Source organism: Hyla sarda (genome assembly GCF_029499605.1).
Source record: "Hyla sarda isolate aHylSar1 chromosome 1 unlocalized genomic scaffold, aHylSar1.hap1 SUPER_1_unloc_5, whole genome shotgun sequence".
Classification (NCBI taxonomy): domain Eukaryota; kingdom Metazoa; phylum Chordata; class Amphibia; order Anura; family Hylidae; genus Hyla; species Hyla sarda.
Genome location: NW_026607591.1, coordinates 586,515 through 610,481, shown reverse-complemented (window position 1 = coordinate 610,481; position 23,967 = coordinate 586,515). Strand labels below are relative to the sequence as shown.

Genomic DNA, 23,967 nt, shown 5'->3' with positions numbered 1-23,967 from the left:
TTTATTAAAATTTATCATGTAGATTTAAATTCCACTCACAGGGCCCTTGTGGGTGAAGAAATTAATTTAAAATACAAATAAGATTTAAAAATAATAAAGTAAAAACGATATGTCACTCAGATGCTATATTACTAGCAAAATTAGATGTATGGACAACAAAATTTTTTTGATAGATATCACTGTCCTTTAGTTTGTAGCAACAATTGCTAAGTTAAAATTGTATTGTCTCTGGTCAGATATTCAACGTAACTGTAGGTTATAACAAGTAGTACAGTGAATGTAGATATATTACCAGTTCTTTTGTGGTCAGCAGTTGTGCACTGAGCTGAGGTATAATTGCAGGGATATGTGCTGGCATGCACAAATGGCGGCTGGTCCTGACAGCACAGGATCCGAATTATACCGCCCCATGTGTCGAGGAGATGGATGCAGAGTTTCGTGGTGACTGGTCCTGATGGCGCAGGACCCGGATTATGCCGCCTGATGGAACCAAGGAAACGAATGCAGAGCCTCGTGTTTTCAGCGTCTGACGTAGAAGTTCATGCGGACCATAGAGGTTAGAACTGGTAAGACCCAGACTTGGATGCAGATAAGTCCTGGGGATGGATTGCTCATTCGGAGTTGAGGATATAGTCCAGAGTGTGGCTGTCCAAAATCTTGTCAGTGTGATTCTTTAAGCAATGAGTGGCATAAATATCATATGCAATATGCAAGAAGCAGCAAAAATGTGACATGGATTTCTGTGTTAACAAGACTTATTATTATCAATGGGAGAGATGCGGTACAAAAACGCTTAATGTGAATGAATTATTTAAATGTCATTGTTGTTACCAATAAATGAATGGACAGATAAATATTTAATCATTTGTGCGGCAGACAAAACACTTTATTATATACGTCTAAAAAATTTCCATAAAGGATAATGTATAATACAAAATCTATAAGAAAAATGTCAGTAAAATATCCAATATAGTATCTGATATGTTGGCACAGTGCCGCAGTTAAATGTGAACACTGTCCGAACTTGAAGGAGAGTTGTGGCTACTCCTCAGTCAGAAACATTACGCGTGGAACCTTTTCATAGTTCCACAATAAATGTAAGGCTGCGGGGCCATCCACACACATAGTGTGAACAACGTCCCGATCCAATAAATGCCAATACAGCGGAACGGTACCGCAATCAGTGTGGACTCCACCCTAAAGATCTCACAATTATATGCAAGGCTGCGGCGGAGGCCACACATATTATCAGTGTGAACGACGTCCAAGTCCGGCAAGCAAAGTGTAATAGAAATGCACGGACCATGTGGATGCGTCTCATGCCCCAGTAATAACTCCAATATGAGAAATATGCAAACTTTAAATTTGATAATTAACTCCCAGAGATTTAGGGCAGGTTCCTCAGGAAGCTACCAATAGGTGGCGGAACGCGTGGAGCTGCTGTGTCCTCCCAGGGTGGTGAGGGGTCCTGTCCTATGTCTTGCATTTAGCTAGTACATTCTCCTGGTCGCATAGGTGGTTTTAGCGGCGTTATCATTGGGGCATTTATCTCCTGTTATTGTGCATTACTTATATTACAGTTGCTGCTATATGTGTAAAGGCTAATTTATTAGCCTGTATTTGTGGGAGGGGCGGGATTTCCCTATAAGAACCCGCGGCAGTACCTGTGCTTGACGCCGCGGGTTCGTCACGTGACGGCAGATCAGCTGACTTGCTAGTCAGCTGACCGGAAGCATTTCGAGCAGCGACAAGTGGGTAAGTGGCTGGGGCTGGTCAGGGTAGCGGCGTTCATTGCAGCCCTCATTCCGGAGGTAAGCCGAAGTTCCGAGGGTACCCTGGCCAGCCCGGCCCCAGTTTTGGTATGTAGGTATGTCATGCAGGGACATGCGTCCCCTGTAGTGTTTTCGGGTGCTCGGCCGCGGGTTTGTCACGTCAGCCGATCAGCTGACTAGCCGTGCCCGGCTTACCGCAACCGAGCGCCTCTACAGCACTGCGCGTCTAGTAGGGAAGTGGCCGGGACTGATCGGGGCTAGGACGGCAGGGTATCCTTTTTCCGGAGACAGAGAGGATCCCCGTTCAGCCCGGCCACTAGGTTACTTTCTGGTTATACGCAGCCAGCTTGGACCACGCTGCTCAATTAAAGTACTAGGATGTTACATGCATAACGGGGGGATGCCGGCTTGGTCACGCCACAATATCAGTCACAGGTGTATGCCATGCCACAAATGATATACAGCCCATCCACCAAAGCATTTCGGCTCGGCCACGCTATTTACAGCTTGTAGGTGGGTGTATTCCGGGTGGCCGTGGTAATCCGGCACAGTATACCAGCATTCAGGGGCTTTGTGAGCATAGCGGTGTTCCGGCCCAGTTGCTGGGTTCGTTCACAGCGGTGGGGGGGGGGGGGGGGGGCGGGGGGTTAGTTATATGTCGGCACCTTCTCTAGCTGCTCCTGCTCTGCATATTACAGTAAGGGGTTAATCATGTTAGCATGCTCTGACTTCCCTGCTCTGCACATTACAGTAAGGGGTCAATTTTATGCCGACACGCTCTCGGGTGCTCTGCTCTGCACGTCACAGTAAGGGTTAATTATATGCCGGCACGCTCTGACTGCTCTGTGCGTTTCAGTAAGGGTTAATCATGCCGACACGTTCTCTGGCTGCGCTGCTTTGCACATTACAGTAAGGGGTTAATCATATGCTGGCACGCTCGCTGGCCGCTCTGCACATTAAAGTAGGAGTTAATCATTTGCCAGCACGCTCTGACTGCTCTGCACGTAACAATAAGGGGTTAATTATATGCCGGCACGCGCTTCATTATTCTACGCACATGGTCATATAGTTGTCAGTATACACGCACTTATAATTTAATTTTCATACACAGTCATATAGTTGGTCCGTGCATATAGTTGTTCTATGCGTACTTGTATAATTTGTTCGCTCCAATATTTTATCCTACGCATACAATCATGTAGTTGTTCCGTGCACATGCCTACATAGTTGCTGCACACACGTTCATAGCATTTATAATATATACACGTTTGTAGGATTTATACTGTGCACACGCTTGTAGTGTTTATACTGAACACATGCTCGTAGGATTCATGATGTACACATGCTTGTAGTCTTTATACTGTACACTCGCTTGTAGGATTTATACTGTACTCACGCTGGTACATGCTTGTAGGATTCATGCTTGTTGCTTTTATACAGCACACATGCTTGTTCACGCTTGTAGGATCTATGCTGTAAATATACTTGTAGGATTCATGCTGTACACACGCCTGTAGGATTCATGCTGTACACACGCCTGTAGGATTCATGCTGTACACACACCTGTAGGGTTCATGCTGTACACACACCTGTACGGCTTATGCTGTACTCACGCTGGTATTTATGCTGTACACACACCTGTAGGATGTATCCTGTACATACACTGGTAGGATTTATGCTGTACTCATGCTTGTTGGATTCATATGATACACACGTTAGTAGGATTAATACTGTACATTTAATCGCAGGATTTATATAGGACACGCTTGGATACACTTGTAGGATTTATTTTACACACGCTTATAGGATTTATACTGTACATACGCTAGTTGGATTTATACTGTACACTTGCTTGTAGGTTTCATGCGGTACATATGGTTGTAGCATTCATACTGTACACTTACTCGTAGGTTTTATACTGTTTACACGTTTGTACACGCTTGTAGGATTCATACTACACATGCGCTCGTAGGAATTATACTGAGCACACATTCGTAGATTTATATGGTTCTCACGCCCGTAGGGTTCATACTGTACGTGCGCTCGTAAGACTTGTGCGGCACACCCGCCCGTAGGATTTATACCGTGCATGCTCATAGGGTTGTGTTATATATGTGTGTTCCTGGGAATCATGCTGTGCGTGTGCTCGTGACATGTGTGCTGTACATCCGCTTGCGGTGTTTGTGAGGTTCACGCGCTCGCAGCGTTGTGCCGCGCACATGCTCTTACAGCGCATGGGGTGTGGCCCTGTGCGTAGGTATGTGGTCATAATAGTTACTTCATGCATGCATATTCTTTGCCATCGGTTGCGGCTTGCCACACGAGCATATGCTTTGGTAGGTGCTCACGTGCTGAGCTGAGCATAGGTTCATCAGGATTGGTGGTACAGCCACGCATAACTGTTATACGTCAGTATCGCACATAGTCGTTCTGTACACATCTGTATGTAGGCAGGGAGACACATGGCGTAGTTGTTACTGACACATCTTCAGAACTACAATAACACGTCACGCAGGTGGGGTATACCCATTATGCCTACCACGCCTGCAGGGGGGTGTACATTGCATTGTTGTTGTTGACACGCCTTCAGCACGGCAATAACACAACACATAGGTGGTGTATACCCGTTATTCCTGCCACGTCTGCAGGGGGATACATTGCATAGTCGTTGTTACTAACACGTCTTCAGAGCAACGACATTACGACACATAGGTGGCGTATACCCGTTATGCCTGCCACATCTGCAGGGGGGTCCGTAACATAATTGTTGTTACTAACACGCCTTCAGAACAATTATAATGAGACACATAGGTGGTGTATACCCATTACACCTGCCACGTCTGCAGGGGGACACATTGCATAGTCGTTGTTACTGACACATCTTCAGAGCAACAATGACACAACGCATAGGTCGTATACCCATTATGCCTGCCACGTCTGCAGGGGGACACATTGCATAGTCGTTGTTACTGACACGTCTTCAGAGCAACAATAACACAATGCATAGGTGGTATACCCATTATGCCTGCCACGTCTGCAGGGCGTTGCATTACTCATTGTTGTTGCTGACACGCCTTCAGAGCAATGACGTTGCGACACACAGGTGGGGTTTATCCATTATATCTGCCACGTCGGCAGGGGGATACATTGCATAGTTGTTGTTACTAATACGTCTTCAGAGCAATGACATTACGACACATAGGTGGCATATACCCGTTATGCCTGCCACGTCTGCAGGGGTGGTACGTCACATAATTGTTGTTACTAACACGCCTTCAGAACAATTATAATGAGACACATAGGTGGTGTATACCCATTATACCTGCCATGTCTGCAGGGGGACACATTGCATAGTCGTTGTTACTGACACGTCTTCAGAGCAACAATAACACAACGCATAGGTGGCATACCCATTATGCCTGCCACGTCTGCAGGGCATTGCATTACTCATTGTTGTTGCTGACACACCTTCAGAGCAATAACGTTATGACACGCGGGTGGTGTTTGTCCGTTATGCCTGCCACGTCTGCAGGGGGATATATGGCATAGTTGTTATTGCGGAAACATTTCAGACCAACTAAATTATGACATATAGGCGGTGACGGGCGAATCTGCACGGATAATTCGTGGGTTACTATTCATTAACAGTGAGTCGGGCATACGAAAATATAGCTGGGGTTCGGTTTATTAGTTGCTAAGTCAACAGGTCAAGCGTGGTTATGACCTTTCTCAGCTTCAGGTTTATGTCGATATTGATAGTTATGTACATTGGTTAATCACATCTACAGGTTAGTCCGGGTACAACCTGACACGACTTCAGGTTGGCGACTATGTCATCATACGTTGTGTTATTCAGTTGTTGGGTTATGCACAGGGATATAGCTTTATAGGTCACAACCTGTCTCGGTTCCAGGTTGACGTCGATACTAGTAGTCACATATGTTGGTTGAGGCTTTAATTCGGCTAGATCAGTAACATCTGCAGGACAGTCTGGATACAACCTGACATGACTTTGGGTTAGGGATTTATGTTTTGCATACATTGTTTTTCAGCAGTTGGGTCATGCTACAGGCATAGCTTTATGTTTCCATTGTTAATAGCCATGTCTATAGGTACATCATGGTTACGACCGGTTTCGGTTAAGGGTGACGGTCATACTGTTAGTTACAGATTTGGTTGAGCCATTCATGTTTCGGCCTGTCTCCTCTACAGGTCAGTTCAGTTGCGACCTGACACGCCTTCAGGTTGGCGGCAGCGTCATCGTGTGTCCATATGTTTACTTAGCATTAGGGACATAGCTTGGTTCTGCGTGGTTGGTTTCATTTGTTTTGACTTAGGTTGACGATGATAGTAATCACATGTTGGTTGAGTCTCATCATCATGTTGTTGCATAAGTGGTTTCATTGCCGTTAACGTCCACAGGTTGGTTAAAGTGGTAACCTGTCGCAGGTTTAGGTTGGTAGTTACGCAGTCTTTTGTGTATACACGTTGTTAGCACTTGGAGTAGCGTGTATGGGCATAGGGTTATTCTTTGTTGGGACTTTTCACGTCCGCAGCTCATTGGGAGCTTCCAACATGTGGCCTGGAATGTGTTCACGATATTTCACATTAGATACTTAGAGGATGTCTCATGTGCCATTTTATTCTTATCTGCATTTATCGGGTTTTGCCACTCTTTTGCATCCAGCATAATACTATCAAAGTATATCTGTCAGGTACCCAGCATATTATCACGTGGTCTCGCCCTGACAGGGCATCATCGTTGGCATTCCATATCATCAAATCCGCCCTGAAGAGTGCGCAAGAGGGAGGTTCGCAAGCCCTCTAACCATCAGCTCTGGCAGCTGACTTAGTTGGTTGGTTGGTTAGTTGACGCTTTAGGTAATTCCCCATGGCGACATCAGGACAGTTTAACATTAGAGGCTGCGTTATCCTTCAGTTGTCATGGTTTCCTAAGGTTTTGGGGAATTACATGAAGATGCATGACTGTAGTTACAATAACTTTGCAGGGATGCAAAGAATTACGTATTGATATTGCATAGCAGATGAATATTTTGTTAGGTTATCATCATACGGAATTCTCCCGAGTGACGCTCAGCTTCGCTTCCACATATCAAGGATCCATCGGGATCAGCCGCTGCCTTTGTTAGGGGGGGCTGCACTCACTGCTAAGTTTTGGTTAAACATGTACGTATTTTGTAAAATTGCATAGCGATTCGTCCATTATATCCAGTCATTCCCTTATCATTGGGGCTGCTGCACAGACGTCACATCGTGGTGTGCCAGCATACGTGGTTAGGAAATTGGGGTGCTGGGAATTCAGTACTTCGTACACTATACCCCCATTCCATAGTAAGTATTATACGATGCATTTCAGTCATTGGTAACGGGGTTATTGCAAGTGGTAATAGCGTGTTGTTCTCATGAGTTTTGCCCTCTATTTTCAGGTGTACTCCTACGCAGCAGTATATGGCATAACTCAGACTGCCTAGATAGGTTACAGGATGTAGTAGGGAATAGGAGTTCAGTGAGAGGTTCAGTTAGGTAGGCTCGCTATACGATTGAGCACCGACCACAAGTGTAAAGGCTAATTTATTAGCCTGTATTTGTGGGAGGGGCGGGATTTCCCTATAAGAACCCGCGGCAGTACCTGTGCTTGACGCCGCGGGTTCGTCACGTCCCACCCAACCCTCCCTCAATATCATTCTCACTTTATGACTATCATTACTCATCAGGGTATGCCCTCTATTTTCAGGTGTACTCCTACGCGGCAGTACATGGCATAACTCAGACTGCCTAGATAGGTTACAGGATGTAGTAGGGAATAGGAGTTCAGTGAGAGGTTCAGTTAGGTAGGCTCGCTATACGATTGAGCACCGACCACAAATATATATATATATATATATATATATATATATATATATATATTTTTTTTTTTTTTTTTTTTTTTGCACCTTATATTTTGTACTGTATAACTGTGCAATATTGTGAATTGGTTTTGTGTACCAGGGTATTGATTTGTGTATAGGACAGGTTTTTCCTTCAGGTTATCACCACCATTTTTCCCCCCTGGGGGGCTTGGTGTCTTGAGGCTTATCTTTCCTCCACCTAGGATTGTATCTTTTTAAGTGTTTTTAACTGTGTGTTGTGTTTCCTAATAAAGGTTATATATTGTTCATCATTATTTGGTTGTGCATTTGAATATAGTGATCAGCTGTTTTCTACTGGAGGCTTAGTTGTATATTTCGGTCACTGATTGCACCCAATTTAATATATTATTATTATTTCGGTGGTGCCCATCCACTCTTTTCTTTCTCCTATTTTACAGGCCGACACAGTTTTAAAGAAACATATCCCTGACAGCCCCTCTATCACATATAAAAGAGCGAAAAACTTGAGAGACATCTTGGTCCATAGCTACTATGAAGGAACTACAGTGAAGAATATATTTGGATCCAGAGGTCCGAAGTGGGGCTGCTACCCCTGTGGAGGATGTGTAGGGTGCCCTAATGTTGAAAGAGCGACAAAATTCTTCTCTAGCAATGGTCAGAAGGAATTCAAAATAACCCAACACATCTCCTGTCACACGGAAGGGGTGATTTATTATGCCACATGCCCATGTAATTTGATTTATGTTGGTCTGACGTCACGGAAGCTGAAGATTAGAGTACGGGAACATGTACAGGATATTGAGAGAGCAAAAAATGAGGAGAACCTGTTACAACTGAAACCCATACCCAGACATTTTAAGGAAAAGCACAATTGCAACCCCAGTCTATTGAAGGTGAAAGGAATAGATAAAACTTACATTGGGAAAAGAGGAGGAAATTGGAGAAAGAGGCTTGCACAACTGGAGGTCCAATGGATCATGAAAATAGACTGTATTCGCCCTAAAGGCTTGAATGAAGTTCTGAACTTTGCCCGTTTCTGTGAGTTTTTCATCTAAGGTGTCCCACTTTTTATCCCCCCCCCCCCTTTTTTGTATAAAATTGTTTCCCCCCCCTCCCCCAACCTTATACAGATTACTATATTTTTATATATATATATATATATATATATATATATTCTTTTTACATTAAATATGGGGATGAATAATGGTCTGAGTGGGTGGACAAGGGATAGGATATAATGGGGATAGGGGACCCCTTGATGACTCATGCGGAACATTTTGTTTCCAGTGTTTTTATTATATTTTAATGCTTTTATCACTATTCTTATTGTCTTTGTCTTTTATATTTTTGTAGGTGTGACTGCAAGCATGTATATCTTATATCTTGAAATCATTTTGGAGTTCTGGAGTCCTGACGTATCTGGAGGAAATTCTTGGGGGAGAGTATTTGTCTTTCGTTCTCATGGGACTTTATGGTGGAACATGAGTGGACATATGATTTGGTTTTTTGGACACATGGTGTATTTTTGGGTAAATGATTCTTTAGTGTGATAGATGAAAATTTTTAGATTTTTTCTACACGTAGGAATTTCTATTTTTTCCTTACAAGGGTGACATATGTTCATTGTTTAACCCCTTTCTTCTTTCCTTCGGCACACACATTTTCATATGCTCTTTCCTTACCTTTTATTTTCTTGTGCACATACATTTCACACTTTTATCATTACAAACAATGGCCCTCATTTACTTAGAAAATCGGGTTGTAAGTCTATGTTGCTTTCTTACCCAATTGCTTTTTTCCTCTGGTATTTATTATTATTATGTCGCATCCTGTTTGTCGCACGTGCGTCTTTTTGGCTTGGTTTCCAACTCCTCTGAGTTGTCGGGAAAAAATCCACACCAATTGAACAAATTAGGGTTGGAAAGCTTTATAAATACGTAGGAAAGCTCAGAAATGTCGGGTAACGCCCCTTTTTCGGGTTTGGGAGAATCCACATCGGGTCCGTCGGGAAAAAATGTCGCATTGTGTCGCAGACAAAGATGCGACACAAAAACCCGACAAAACACGTCGGGTTTAGAATAGTAAATGGGGGCCATAGTGTTTTCTCACTATACCTTTCACGTTTTATTACTTTATATTATGGATCATATTCATGCTCATTACATTCTGTTTATACACATAGATTGTATAATTATTCAGTGTGCTGGTCTAATTTATCAGTGAACTGAAGATAATACATTTGTATGCTCAAGATACATTCTGATATCTGCATATATTAATTATTCACTAACGATACATATTTTGCTTATCTTGCATATATCTTAACTATCAGATTTCACTATACCCATCCATCTTATTCATTCATCTCACACACATTTATATATTTTCTTGCATATCGTTCACACATCACATTTATTATCATTTATTTTTTTTCACTTCTTATTCATTCATTTCATCACTTTCATTCACATCCATTTCCAACACTTAGACATTCACATTCCCATGTGTTATAATATGTAACATCATTTAGATTCCTCATGTTTAAATAATTTTTATTAATTCACAAGCATATTTAAATATGCATTTACCCCACATATGTGTAGTTTATTTACTAGTATGTATGTGCAACAGGGAGTTAGGATGTTTCCACTCCTTGTCATTGTTGTCTTGTTAAGAATATATATGCTCCAAATGCTCCTATCTCTCCCCTGTCACGGCCGCTGAGCCTGTCCTGCACATGCCGTGGCGTCCTATCTTTAGGGCTGCGGCGACATGTGATCCCTGAGCGCTACGGGATTCGCGTGGGGACGTAGCCTAGTGACGTGTCTCGTGGAGTCGGAAGTCGCGGCGAGGCGTCCACAGGTGGCGGTGATGGCGGAGAGATACGGACTCCTATATAATAGGTACAGTCACCTTACTTTAGCACCGAGTCCCTGTGATCAAGCGGAACGCGAAAAGCGCGTTAGGGAAAATGTCTGTGTGACCTGCAGGTGACCTGTGCAGCTCTGGGGGGGGGGCTCTTTTGGCTACAGGAGGGGGTATGGTTCATTTTGTCAGTAATTACACATGTTTTTCCGACTGTTTAGTCAACAGATACGGATATCCTTGGGCCATTTAGGGTTTGTGCAATAAGATCCGGTACTTGATATTAGCACTTTTTTGCATGTTTACATATACTACAGCACCTTATTATTGCCGGGATCGCTTTGTTGCAATTTCTTACCCTGTGAGATTATTGGCCTTTTGTCCTTATGATTTGCACTGCACTTTATTTAATTATATAAACTGACATCCCGGGAGGACAATTATCCTTCCTCCACCCAGTAGCTTCTGCCACTTTACCTGTAGGAATTCTCTTTTTGTCCTGTTTTGTGCCTTTTATGTGGTTTTAAATGTCTTTTTTCTGTTATGTCAATAAAATATATATTTGATCATGATTTTTGTCTCAAGTCTACCATTTGCTTTTGTAGGAGATATGTATTGATATAGGTAGCACATACCATTTATTGGCGAGTGTTTTGTAGGATTATGTAGCCTCTAGTATCAAGCAAGATGTAAGCGATGATTGGCGGTCCTGGCTTTTGGAGCTTCTCCCTGATTGGTTGAGGAATATCTTCTCCTGGTTGAAGGGACTCATAGCTATAGTGATGGGACTGATTGTATTTATACTCGTAGGTTACTGTACTATAATAAATCTGCTGCTGGGGGCTCCGCAGAGATACTAAATCAACAAGCTATCGATTAAATAAGCCGAACATCGGAAACAATGAACATTACTATGAATGGACGGCACCAGATGAGGAGATCCTGAATTCAAATCCTTCTATCAAAAATGTATTTGTACTAAGAGAAGGACACTGGCCCTCATTTACTATTCTAAACCCGACCTCTTTTGTCAGGTTTTTTTGTCGCATCTTTGTCTGCGCCATGTCGCAGACATCGTGTGCCAGTCTGCGACACCATGCGACATTTTTTCCCGACGGACCCGATGTGGATTCTCCCAAACCCGAAAAAGGGGCGTTACCCGACATTTCTGAGCTTTCCCACGTATTTATTAAGGTTTCCAACTCGAATTTGTTGTATTGGTGTGGATTTTTTCCCGACAGCTCAGAGGAGTTGGAAACCAAAACCAACAAAACCCACGTGCGACAAACAGGATGCGACATAATAATATCAGCGGAAAAAAGCAGTCGGGTAAGAAAGCAACATAGACTTACAACCCGATTTTCTTAGTAAATGAGGGCCATTGTCTTCACTAACTTTGGGATTAGTGGTTTTCCTGCTCACCGGTTCGGTTTATTAGAATTTATACTGTGGGAATTTACCTAAAGTGAGAACATTAAAGGGACACTCTGCTGCTAGACAGATATGTGAGAGAATATGTGTTATCCAGTTATGTTGTTCCAGACGCCACGAGCTTTAAATGACCAAATGACATCTTACAAGTCCTTTCCTTGACCGGAGAGCGCACAGCTGGCTTCAGCCCCTCAGAGATCTGGGAACCAACCATAGAGCCACCTGGTTAATTCTTCTCCGCACTTCATCCGAATACAACTTGTTCTTCCCTCTATAACCTAAGGAAGGACCCTGTGTAGAGTAGGAGACCCCACTAATCTAACACCTATAGGATCAGAATGTCCTAGAAGCCAGAAGATAGAAGTGATTTTATATGTCTAATCTGCTCATGTCCTGTTATCTTGTAGCCATATATGAGACTCTTTACCTCCCATGTAAAATTATAGAGATGACATCGCTGGATCGGTGACTACGTTATAAAACAAATACTTTTTTTCCCAATGTCTCTTTTATTGTTAACAAAAGATTAAAAAAAAAAAAAAAGTAACAAATCATCGTTACACCACAATAATATTCATATTGCCCCAATGATACAAAAATTACAAACATAAACTCTTTAGAAAAAAAAAAAAAGAAAGGAAAAGAAATAGATAAACCTGACGTCTAGCATAAAACGTAATAATTATTTAATGAAAAGGTTCTAAAATTAATCTAAGGAGAACAAGTCTCCAAGGAATTTCTCAAGAAACAGTTTCCTAAATTTTTTTACAACTAGGAACTTTTTTTGCACCGCTCTGAACTGGTTGGAGGAGGTAGAAGATCTCTAGTATATTGGAATAAGACGTCTAGTCACCAATAGTAGGTGTGTGATTCAGCAAGTCGAGATAGGACAGAAATCCGAAGATGTAACTGTAGGAAGAACCATTTCCAGAGTTTGGTGTAACCAAGAAAATACCGTATATACTGGAGTATAAGCTGAGGCCCCTAATTTCACCACAAAACCTGGGGGGGGGGGGGGGAACCTATTGACTCGAGTATAAGCCTATCATCATCATCAACTGCAACAAACACCCATGAAATATGTATAAATGTCAGATATCCTATGTACATGGTTAATATATAGATGTGTTATCTGCATCATTTATAACTCTGAATTGGCTTCTCTCCTGTGTGAACTATTAGATGTCTAACAACACTTGATTTGTCTGCAAAACATTTCCCACATTCTGAACATGAAAATGGCTTTTCCCCCGTGTGAGTTCTATTATGTTGAACAAGACTTGATTTCGCAGTAAAACATTTCCCACACTCTGCACATGAAAATGGCTTCTCTCCTGTGTGAGTTCTTTGATGGCTAACAAGAAAAAAATGCTTTGTAAAACATTTCCCACACTCTGCACATGAAAATGGCTTCTCCCCTGTGTGAATTCTTTGATGCATAACAAGACTTGATTTGTCAGTAAAACATTTCCCACATTCTGAACATGAAAATGGCTTCTCTCCTGTGTGAGTTCTTTGATGTTTAACAAGACCTGATTTCTCAGTAAAACATTTCCCACATTCTGAACATGAAAATGGCTTCTCCCCTGTGTGAGTTATTTGATGTTTAACAAGACTTGATTGATCAGTAAAACATTTCATACATTCTGCACATGAAAATGGCTTCTCACCTGTGTGAGTTCTTTGATGTATAACAAGACTTGATTTAAAAGTAAAACATTTCCCACATTCTGGACATAAAAATGGCTTCTCTCCTGTGTGAGTTCTTTGATGTTTAACAAGACTTGATTTACAAGTAAAACATTTCCCACATTCTGAACATAAAAATGGCTTCTCCCCTGTGTGAATTCTTTGATGTTGAATAAGATTTGATTTCTTAGTAAAACATTTCCCACATTCTGAGCATGAATATGGTTTCTTTCCTGTATGAGCTTTTTGATGTCCAACATTCCTTCTGTGACCTTTATTTTGCTGAACATCCTGTGATGACTGAGAAGACAGGACCTGTATATAAGGATGAGATGAGAGATCTTGGCTGTGAAGGGCTGAGGGTGTATCTGGGATAATGGAATGTTCTTCATATGTATCTTGTGTGATATCATCATCTGCTTTATAATCTGAAGATATAAGATTCTCCTCTGATCTCCTGGTACAAGAATCTGCAGAGAATAACACAGATTTTATTATCAGTATTAACCCCTTAACAACCCAGGAAATTTAAATTCAGGTAGAAGAAACAGACATGGTCGCACATCTACATATTGCATTTTGATCTAATTGCTTCTCAGCATTAGTTCAAAAACCTAACAGGTTGTTAGTATACATTTTGATCAAAAGGTACAAGCCCACTCGCCACATCAAGGCCACCTAATTTGAGTGGGTCCCTAACGTCCCTAGCATAAAATGGTGTAGCACTGGGTGGCGACCACCACTGCCGCGACACCAGTGCCCACAGGGGGAACGACCCACTGGCAGAGCGGACCCAATGCCGCCCCAACCAGTCCATGGGTCGCACCTCCCCACAGACGCGGCGCCACGGCAGCAACGGACGCCGCACAGCACCACACCAGTGTGAACAGGGGGTTACAGCTCACTGTCAGACTGGGAGGCTGCTAGAAAAGAAAAGGCCCTTGTGTAGCTAACTACTACTTATATAGTAGTATAGTAGTATTCAGTATTAACCTCTTAACAACCCAGGAAATTTAAGCTTTTGCAGTTTCATTCTTTCCTTCTCCTCATAGCCATAACTTTTATTTTCCCATCTACAATGCATTTTAGAGCTTTTTGTGGGACGGATCTTACATTGTATTAACTGTGCATTAAAATATAAGTCCGGTCCATACGATCACAGCGATATCTAATTTGCATAGTTTTTGTTACGCTTTACTACTTTTGAAAAACAATTATAGCAAAAATGCTTTACATTTTTACAACAAAAAAGTTGAAATATTATTGGAGAGGGTCATTTACATTTTTCAAAACATCTTTTGAATTAATTTTACACTTTTTGGTCCCTCTATAGGACTTGTATGAGCAGTCATTGGATTGCTCATACAGATCAGTACAGTATTTACTGCATTGATCCATTAGAGCCGACCATAGACAGGCTGTATCAATAGCAGAGTCCCGACAGTGACAGAGTCCTAGCAATCATGTTATGTGCTGTAAAATTGATCCTCATAGATCAGGTTGGTACGATCACATGTATAGCCTTATTGTTTACTCCTTTTTTATTTAAACTTATTTTACTGAAAAGTGAGTAAAGAGACGTACAGTGTAAGTACAGACCAAGGAAGTCTATGACAAAATCCCATTCAGCACAGCATGATGTATACAGAGTGAGGACAGCTGCATAACACAGTCACTGACTACAGACACAATACAACCTAAACCGGGAACCTTAACCCCTTAAGAACCAAGCCCATTTTCACCTTAAGGACCAGAGAAATTTTTGCACATTTGACTCATGTCACGTTAAGCAGTAATAACTCTGGGATGCTTGTACTTTTCATTCTTATTCTGAGATTGTTTTTTGTGACATATTCTACTATGTTAGTGGTAAATTTTCGGCGATACTTGCATAATTTCTTGGTGAAAAATTCCAAAATTTGATGAAAAAAGTTAAAGTTTTAAATTTTTTTTTCACTTTGAAACTCTCTGCTTATAAGGAAAATGGACATTCCAAATAAATTATATATTGATTCACATATACAATATGTCTTCTTTATGTTGGCATCATAAAATTGAGATGTTTTTACTTTTGGAAGACATCAGAGGCTTCAAAGTTCAGAAGCAATTTTCCAATTTTTCTCAAAATTTTCAAAATCTGAATTTTTCAGGGACCAGTTCAGTTTTGAAGTGGATTTGAAGGGCCTTCATATTAGAAATACCCCATGAATAACCCCATTATAAAAACTGCACCCCTCAAAGTATTCAAAATGACAATCAGAGTTAAGTGTGTTAACCCTTTAGGTGTTTCACATGAATAGCAGCAAAAAGTGAAGCAGAAGATTCAAAATCTTAATTTTACATACTATCATGTTCTTGTAGACCCATTTTTTTTATTTTACAAGGGGTAAAAGTAAAGAAATCCCCCCAAAGCTTGTAATCCAATTTCTCTCGAGTAAGGAAATACCTCATATGTAGATGTAAAGTGTTCGGCAGGTGCAGTAGAGGGCTCAGAAGGGAAGGAGCAACAGTGGGTTTTTGGAGAATGAATTTTGCTGAAATGATTTTTGGGGGCATGTCACATTTAGGAAGAAAAAAAAGATGTATGCTATTTTGGAAACTACATCCCTCAAGGAACGTAACAAGGGGTACAGTGAGCCTTAACACCCTACAGGTGTTTGACGATGTTGGATGTGTAAATGAAAACATTTTTTTTTCCACTAAAATGCTGTTTTTTCCAGTAATTTTTACAAGGGGTAATAGGAAATGTGGAACCCCATCTCTTCTGAGTATGCAAATACCCCATGTGTGGACATCAAGAGCACTGCGGGCGAACTACAATGCTCAGAAGGGGTGCCATTGGGCTTTTGGAAAGCAAATTTTGCTGAAATGGTTTTTGGGGGGCATGTTGCATTTAGGAAGCCCCTATCGTGCCAGAACAGCAATGCTTCCGTATCCCCCTCTTGTCCTTCCGTATCCCCCTCTTGTCCTTCCATATCCCCTCCTGTCCTTCCGTATCCCCCTCTTGTGACACACTCTGCATTTTTTCTGGGATTGTCCATTCTTTCCAGTGTGGGGGACTTCACCTGGAAAGTGTTGGCCTGGGACGATCTTGGCACCTATATTTCCAGTTCCTTGGGAACTCCGGCCTGCTCTTTCCCAGTCGCCAAAGATCAGGGCCTTTTAGGACTTCCTCTTGGAACTGCAGGAATGTCCCTGTGTTGCCAGTGTACTAGGACAGTACAAAAGGGTTGTACATGGCAACCTGTACCAAGTAGACCGCAACTTTTTTGTACCATACATGTGTTTTGCGCATGGCATTATATGGCTATAAGTGTAATGGAGGCATTTCCGAATGGCCTCGAACCGCCTCCACATCATCGCCATCCTGTAAAGTGGGGTCTGGTAGAGGACGTCCCCGCTCCAGTACTGCCTGACACTGTTTTTTTACTAGGCCCATATGCAGCACGATGCCCCAAAATGTCCTCATTTAGGCTGCATTGATGGCGTACCATTCATTGGGCCTAGCCAAAAGTGAGCCCGGTGGTGGGTGACGAACTGTTGGACGTACAGATTCGTCTGCTTCACCATCAGATTAACAAAGTCATCACTGAAATAATAACTAAAATAGTCTATTTCAGTGTATCCAGCCATGTCAATCCGGATTCCTGAGTCGCCAACAAACTCAGGAATCCGTGGCTGATATCCCTTTGGGGGTCTCCAGAAAGGTTCACCAGTAGGGGGCTCCGGTACGCTTGTCTGGGGGGTCGGACTCCTATTACTAGCGGCATGGACGCTCGTACTAGTGTCGGTCACTATCATGGGGGATGTGTGGCCTCGCCTGGTGGCTCATTCATCATCATTGCTAGATGATGAGGAAGAACACAGAAAAGTAGGATCTTCCTCATCTTCACTGGCAGATTCTGAGTCGGAGGCAAGTAAAGCGTATGCCTCCTCCACCGTATATATGCCCAGTGGGCATAATAGGGACCGGGTCATGCTGAAAAATGTGTGGGGACCTTTGAGGACCTATTAGGGGGTCAAGGGGAAATTTTTTTTTTACTTTGTTTTTACTCAACTCCTCCTTGTCCCTCCACAAAAACTCACTTAGAGCTACAGGTGGCAGGAAGCCACTTCTTCAGCCCTGAGGGGCACAGATCTCACCAGAGGGTCCCAGGCTCCTTCTCTCAGCTCTGCCTGCTGACTGAACTCAGTGGGCTAGCAGAGCTGAGAGAAGAGGACATTAACCCCTCCTCTGCGTCTTACCAATATCAGCTCATCTGGGGAGGTGACGTGCCCCCAGCAACACAAGTGACCCGCATGACCGGAATCGATTCAGATTGCCGATATATTGCGGAGGGTAGCGTCTCAGGACCCCCCAGGCTTTGTCACAGGATGCCTGCTGAATGATTTCAGCAGGCATCCCAGTCCAGTCCCCATCCGGCATGCGGCAGGGAAAGGAATTCCCACGGGCCTAGAGGTACACCCTGGGTCCTTAAGTTCCAGGACGTCATGGCGTACCTGTACATCCTTGGTCCTTAAGGGGTTAATACCGGGCATCATCGCGATCAGTGATATCTGGTATTAGCTAGAGGTGAGGGAGGGCATGGGAGGTGAGGGAGGGCATGGGAGGTGATGGAGGGCATGGGAGGTGAGGCGACAATCTGACAGAAGGCCTCCTCAAGGGGTTCCAAAATGGTGATCTCTCTTTCTCTCTGAACCTAGGGTCAATTAGGATTGTGAAAGACAAAAGTTCCTCGAGATCTCTGACCACAATCTCATCTTGTATAATATCAGAGAGTCCACGAGAGAATGTGTCCACCAGCGCTTCCTTATCCCAGCACACTTCTGCTGCTAGAATACAGGACTCTATTGAATTCTTGGCCACAGTTCTCGTCCGCTGTTACATGGACATGAGCTGCTCTGCCGCAGAGGGAGAACGGACAGGGAGATTAAAGGGGAACTCCACTGCCCCAGTGGTCGGCACATTTAGTTCAAAATGGTGGGTGTGGGCTGCGGGGGTCATGATGTCACACCGTGCCCCCTCAGTGCAAGTCTATGGGAGCGGGTGTGATGGCCTCGTACACACAGGGATGTTTCTTGTCCATATTCCAGCTGTAGTATCACATTAGTTTGCATTAGAAGAATATACAGCAAGAAAGACAAGACACAAAGATTAAAGAATTCTACAAAATTATTACGGTCAGAGAATCTGTGAATCTTATCTATATTAAGTTGATACTACTCACCTGGGTGGTTATCCTTAAGAATGTCCTCCTTATACTGCTCATCACCGCTCACATCTGTCTCTTCTTCTTCCTTTATGTCTGTAGCATTAACATTGTTCAGATCTTTCCCTGTAGAAATGTCCTCCACATCCTGCTTGTCACCGCTCACATCTGTCTCTTCTCCCTCTTCCTTTATGTCTGTACCATTAGTATAGTTCAGATCTTTACCTGTAGGAATGTCCTTATTATACTGCTCATCACCGCTCACATATGTCTCTTCTTCTTCCTTTATGTCTGTAGCATTAATATAGATCTGATCTCTCTCTGTGGGAATGTCCTCCTTATACTGCTCATCACCACTCACATCTGTCTCTTCCTCTTCCTTTATGTCTGTAGCATTAATATAGATCAGATCTCTCTCTGTGGGAATGTCCTCCTTATACTGCTCATCACAGCTCACATCTGTCTCTGGAGCATTAATATTGTTCTGATCTTCTCCCTGATGCATAAAATGAGGAATAAATATTGTAAAAGTCATCAGACAGTAGGAGAAGTCACGTGGGATGTTATAGATGAGCAGGAGATGAGGAGTCATGGAGGGTGAGGGGACTGACCAAGAGCTTCACAGCCCTTCTACAGATCATAGGGAATATCTCCATCTACCTGATCATCCTGTGGAAGAAGAGGGCGGGGACACCTCTCTGGTGCTGTTCTCTTACTTGATCTGACTGTAGGGAACACATACAGAGACTGAATTCATTCTTTACATACAAATAATGAGAGGACGTGTGTATATAGTCATGTCTATTACCTGGTGATGTGAGGGGCTGCTGATCCTCCATCATGACCTGATCCTTGTACTGATCCTTGTGTCCTTCTACATACTCCCACTCCTCCATGGAGAAATAGACCGCCACGTCCTGACACCTTATAGGAACCTGACACATAATGATACAGTCATCACCCCGACCCCTCCAGTGGTGTTACTGTATAATGTCCCAGCATTCCCAGCAGTGTCACCTCTCCAGTCATCACCAGACCCCTCCATTACTGTATAATATCCCAGCAGTGTCACCTCTCCAGTCATCACCAGACCCCTCCATTACTGTATAATGTCCCAACATTCCCAGCAGTGTCACCTTTCCAGTCATCACCAGACCCCTCCATTACTGTATAATGTCCCAGCATTCCCGGCAGTGTCACCTCTCAAGTCATCACCAGACCCCTCCATTACTGTATAATGTCCCAGCATTCCCAGCAGTGTCACCTCTCCAGTCATCACCAGACCCCTCCATTACTATATAATGTCCCAGCAGTGTCACCTCTCCAGTCATCACCAGACCCCTCCATTACTGTATAATGTCCCAGCAGTGTCACCTCACCAGTCATCAGACCCCTCCATTACTATATAATGTCCCGGCAGTGTCACCTCTCAAGTCATCACCAGACCCCTCCATTACTGTATAATGTCCCAGCATTCCCAGCAGTGTCACCTCTCCAGTCATCACCAGACCCCTCCATTACTATATAATGTCCCAGCAGTGTCACCTCTCCAGTCATCACCAGACCCCTCCATTACTATATAATGTCCCAGTAGTGTCACCTCTCCAGTCATCACCAGACCCCCCCATTACTGTATAATGTCCCAGCAGTGTCACCTCTCCTGTCATCACCAGACCCCTCCATTACTGTATAATGTCCCAGCAGTGTCACCTCTCCAGTCATCACCAGACCCCTCCATTACTGTATAATGTCCCAGCAGTGTCACCTCTCCAGTCATCACCAGACCCCTCCATTACTGTATAATGTCCCAGCAGTGTCACCTCTCCAGTCATCACCAGACCCCTCCATTACTGTATAATGTCCCAGCAGAGTCACCTCTCCAGTCATCACCAGACCCCTCCATTACTGCATAATGTCCCAGCAGTGTCACCTCTCCAGTCATCACCAGACCCCTCCATTACTATATAATGTCCCAGCAGTGTCACCTCTCCAGTCATCACCAGACCCCTCCATTACTATATAATGTCCCAGCAGTGTCACCTCTCCAGTCATCACCAGACCCCTCCATTACTGTATAATGTCCCAGCAGTGTCACCTCTCCAGTCATCACCAGACCCCTCCATTACAGTATAATGTCCCAGCAGTGTCACCTCTCCAGTCATCACCAGACCCCTCCATTACTGTATAATGTTCCAGCAGTGTCACCTCTCCAGTCATCACCAGACCCCTCCATTACTGTATAATGTCCCAGCAGTGTCACCTCTCCAGTCATCACCAGACCCCTCCATTACTGTATAATATCCCAGCAGTGTCACCTCTCCAGTCATCACCAGACCCCTCCATTACTGTATAATATCCCAGCAGTGTCACCTCTCCAGTCATCACCAGACCCCTCCATTACTGTATAATGTCCCAGCAGTGTCACCTGTCCAGTCATCACCAGACCCCTCCATTACTGCATAATGTCCCAGCAGTGTCACCTCTCCAGTCATCACCAGACCCCTCCATTACTGTATAATGTCCCAGCAGTGTCACCTCTCCAGTCATCACCAGACCCCTCCATTACTGTATAATGTCCCAGCAGTGTCACCTCTCCAGTCATCACCAGACCCCTCCATTACTGTATAATGTCCCAGCAGTGTCACCTCTCCAGTCATCACCAGACCCCTCCATTACTGTATAATGTCCCAGCAGTGTCACCTCTCCAGTCATCACCAGACCCCTCCATTACTGTATAATGTCCCAGCAGTGTCACCTCTCCAGTCATCACCAGACCCCTCCATTACTGTATAATGTCCCAGCAGTGTCACCTCTCCAGTCATCCCCAGACCCCTCCATTACTGTATAATGTCCCAGCATTCCCAGCAGTGTCACCTCTCCAGTCATCACCAGACCCCTCCATTACTGTATAATGTCCCAGCAGTGTCACCTCTCCAGTCATCACCAGACCCCTCCATTACTGTATAATGTCCCAGCAGTGTCACCTCTCCAGTCATCACCAGACCCCTCCATTACTGTATAATGTCCCAGCAGTGTCACCTCTCCAGTCATCACCAGACCCCTCCATTACAGTATAATGTCCCAGCAGTGTCACCTCTCCAGTCATCACCAGACCCCTCCATTACTGTATAATGTTCCAGCAGTGTCACCTCTCCAGTCATCACCAGACCCCTCCATTACTGTATAATGTCCCAGCAGTGTCACCTCTCCAGTCATCACCAGACCCCTCCATTACTGTATAATGTCCCAGCAGGGTCACCTCTCCAGTCATCACCAGACCCCTCCATTACTGTATAATGTCCCAGCAGTGTCACCTCTCCAGTCATCACCAGACCCCTCCATTATTGTATAATGTCCCAGCAGTGTCACCTCTCCAGTCATCACCAGACCCCTCCATTACTGTATAATATCCCAGCAGTATCACCTCTCCAGTCATCACCAGACCCCTCCATTACTGTATAATGTCCCAGCAGTGTCACCTCTCCAGTCATCACCAGACCCCTCCATTACTGTATAATGTCCCAGCATTCCCAGCAGTGTCACCTCTCCAGTCATCACCAGACCCCTCCATTACTGTATAATGTCCCAGCAGGGTCACCTCTCCAGTCAGCAGCTCCATCATCTTATTGATGAGTTCTAGGATCTTCTGTTCATCCATTTCCTCATGTATCAGGGAGTGAGGTGGGGTCCCCGGGATTGGGCTCAGGGTTCTTCCCCATCCTTCACACACAGGGGCCCGACAGCGCCCACTAGAGGACTTCTTCACTACTGTGTAATCCTGTGTATGGAGAGACACATTAATATCACTACATACATTCCCAGAATCCCTCACCTCTCCAGTCATATCCATCTGTTATTACATAGATAAGAAGGAGGTCATGTGACATCACTCCCAGAATCCCTCACCTCTCCAGTCATATCCATCTGTTATTACATAGATAAGAATGAGGTCATGTGACATCACTCCCAGAATCCTTCACCTCTCCAGTCATATCTATCTGTTATTACATAGATAAGGATGAGGTCATGTGACATCACTCCCAGAATCCCTCACCTCTCCAGTCATATCCATCTGTTATTACACAGATAAGAATGAGGTCATGTGACATCACTCCCAGAATCCCTCACCTCTCCAGTCATATCCATCTGTTATTACATAGATAAGAATGAGGTCATGTGACATCACTCCCAGAATCCCTCACCTCTCCAGTAAGCCGGAAGAGTATCTGTAGGGTGAGGTTTATGATCCTGTCGGCCATCTTGTTCCTGTCTCTCTCCATGGTTGATTGGTCATCCAGGAGAATTCTCTTATATAGAAGATATCAGCAGAGGATCCTGGATTGGAGAAATCCATTGTCCGAGGGCTGTAAAATAAGAGACTAGAGCGCACTCCCCTCTCCCGTCCAGTGGTGGCGCTCTGGTCCTCCAGGTCTTCTGAGGTCGCTCTCCCTGCTCTGCTGAAGATGTTGTGAATCCATTTCTCCTAATCTCTGAGGCTGCGGTGTATTCAGAACGTCTTCATCAGAGCAGGGAGAAGAGTAGAGGGATTCAATATGACATTGTCCAATGGAGAATAGTGAAATGTGTCCACTAGGGGGCACAATATACATCACAATTACATCAGGATTTTATGTGAATTGTGATATGTCCCCCCGGAAGAACCTGCTATTACCTGCAGCAGAGGCCGAGCATCATATACCGTTACACACGCAGGGTCTGGGCCACCACCGGAGTCAGTGTTTCCCAAGCAGGGTGCCTCCAGCTGTTACAGCATTTGGCTGTCAGGGCATGCTGGGAGTTGTAGTTTCACAACAGCTGGAGGCACGATGGTTTGGAAACACTGTCTATAGTAATAATAGGAAACTTAAAAAACCTGATGCTTACATAGTCCTGTATGGAAGAAGTGGCTGATACCCGGAGAAAAGAGACTGACCAGGTGACAGGATGGGCGGGTAAGTGACCTGATACCTTCACCATCCAGACATCCCCTGGGGGCAGTATAGGCAGGAAATCAGGGAAACAACCGCTGGTCAGCACGGCGCTCCCTAGAAAAACAACCGTACAGCGCCATGTCTAAGCCACGCCCACCTACATTATTTTATAACAAAA

The 23,967-nt window shown here is 43.9% G+C and overlaps 2 protein-coding genes across 2 annotated transcripts in view; one reads left to right on the top strand and one right to left on the bottom strand.

The window, feature by feature from the left end:
- Positions 1 to 23,967, top strand: part of LOC130298212 (oocyte zinc finger protein XlCOF22-like) — a 49,684-nt gene that overhangs the window by 10,573 nt on the left and 15,144 nt on the right. The window lies entirely within an intron of this gene.
- Positions 11,185 to 23,197, bottom strand: LOC130298219 (oocyte zinc finger protein XlCOF7.1-like). Its single transcript, XM_056551135.1, has 7 exons — positions 23,061 to 23,197; positions 22,457 to 22,636; positions 19,667 to 19,793; positions 19,519 to 19,583; positions 18,877 to 19,354; positions 12,982 to 14,118; positions 11,185 to 11,358 (listed from the first exon to the last, which is right to left on the bottom strand). Exons 1-6 carry the CDS (start codon positions 23,136 to 23,138, stop codon positions 13,097 to 13,099), a joined length of 1,950 nt encoding a protein of 649 aa, XP_056407110.1. The 5' UTR covers positions 23,139 to 23,197; the 3' UTR covers positions 11,185 to 11,358; positions 12,982 to 13,096.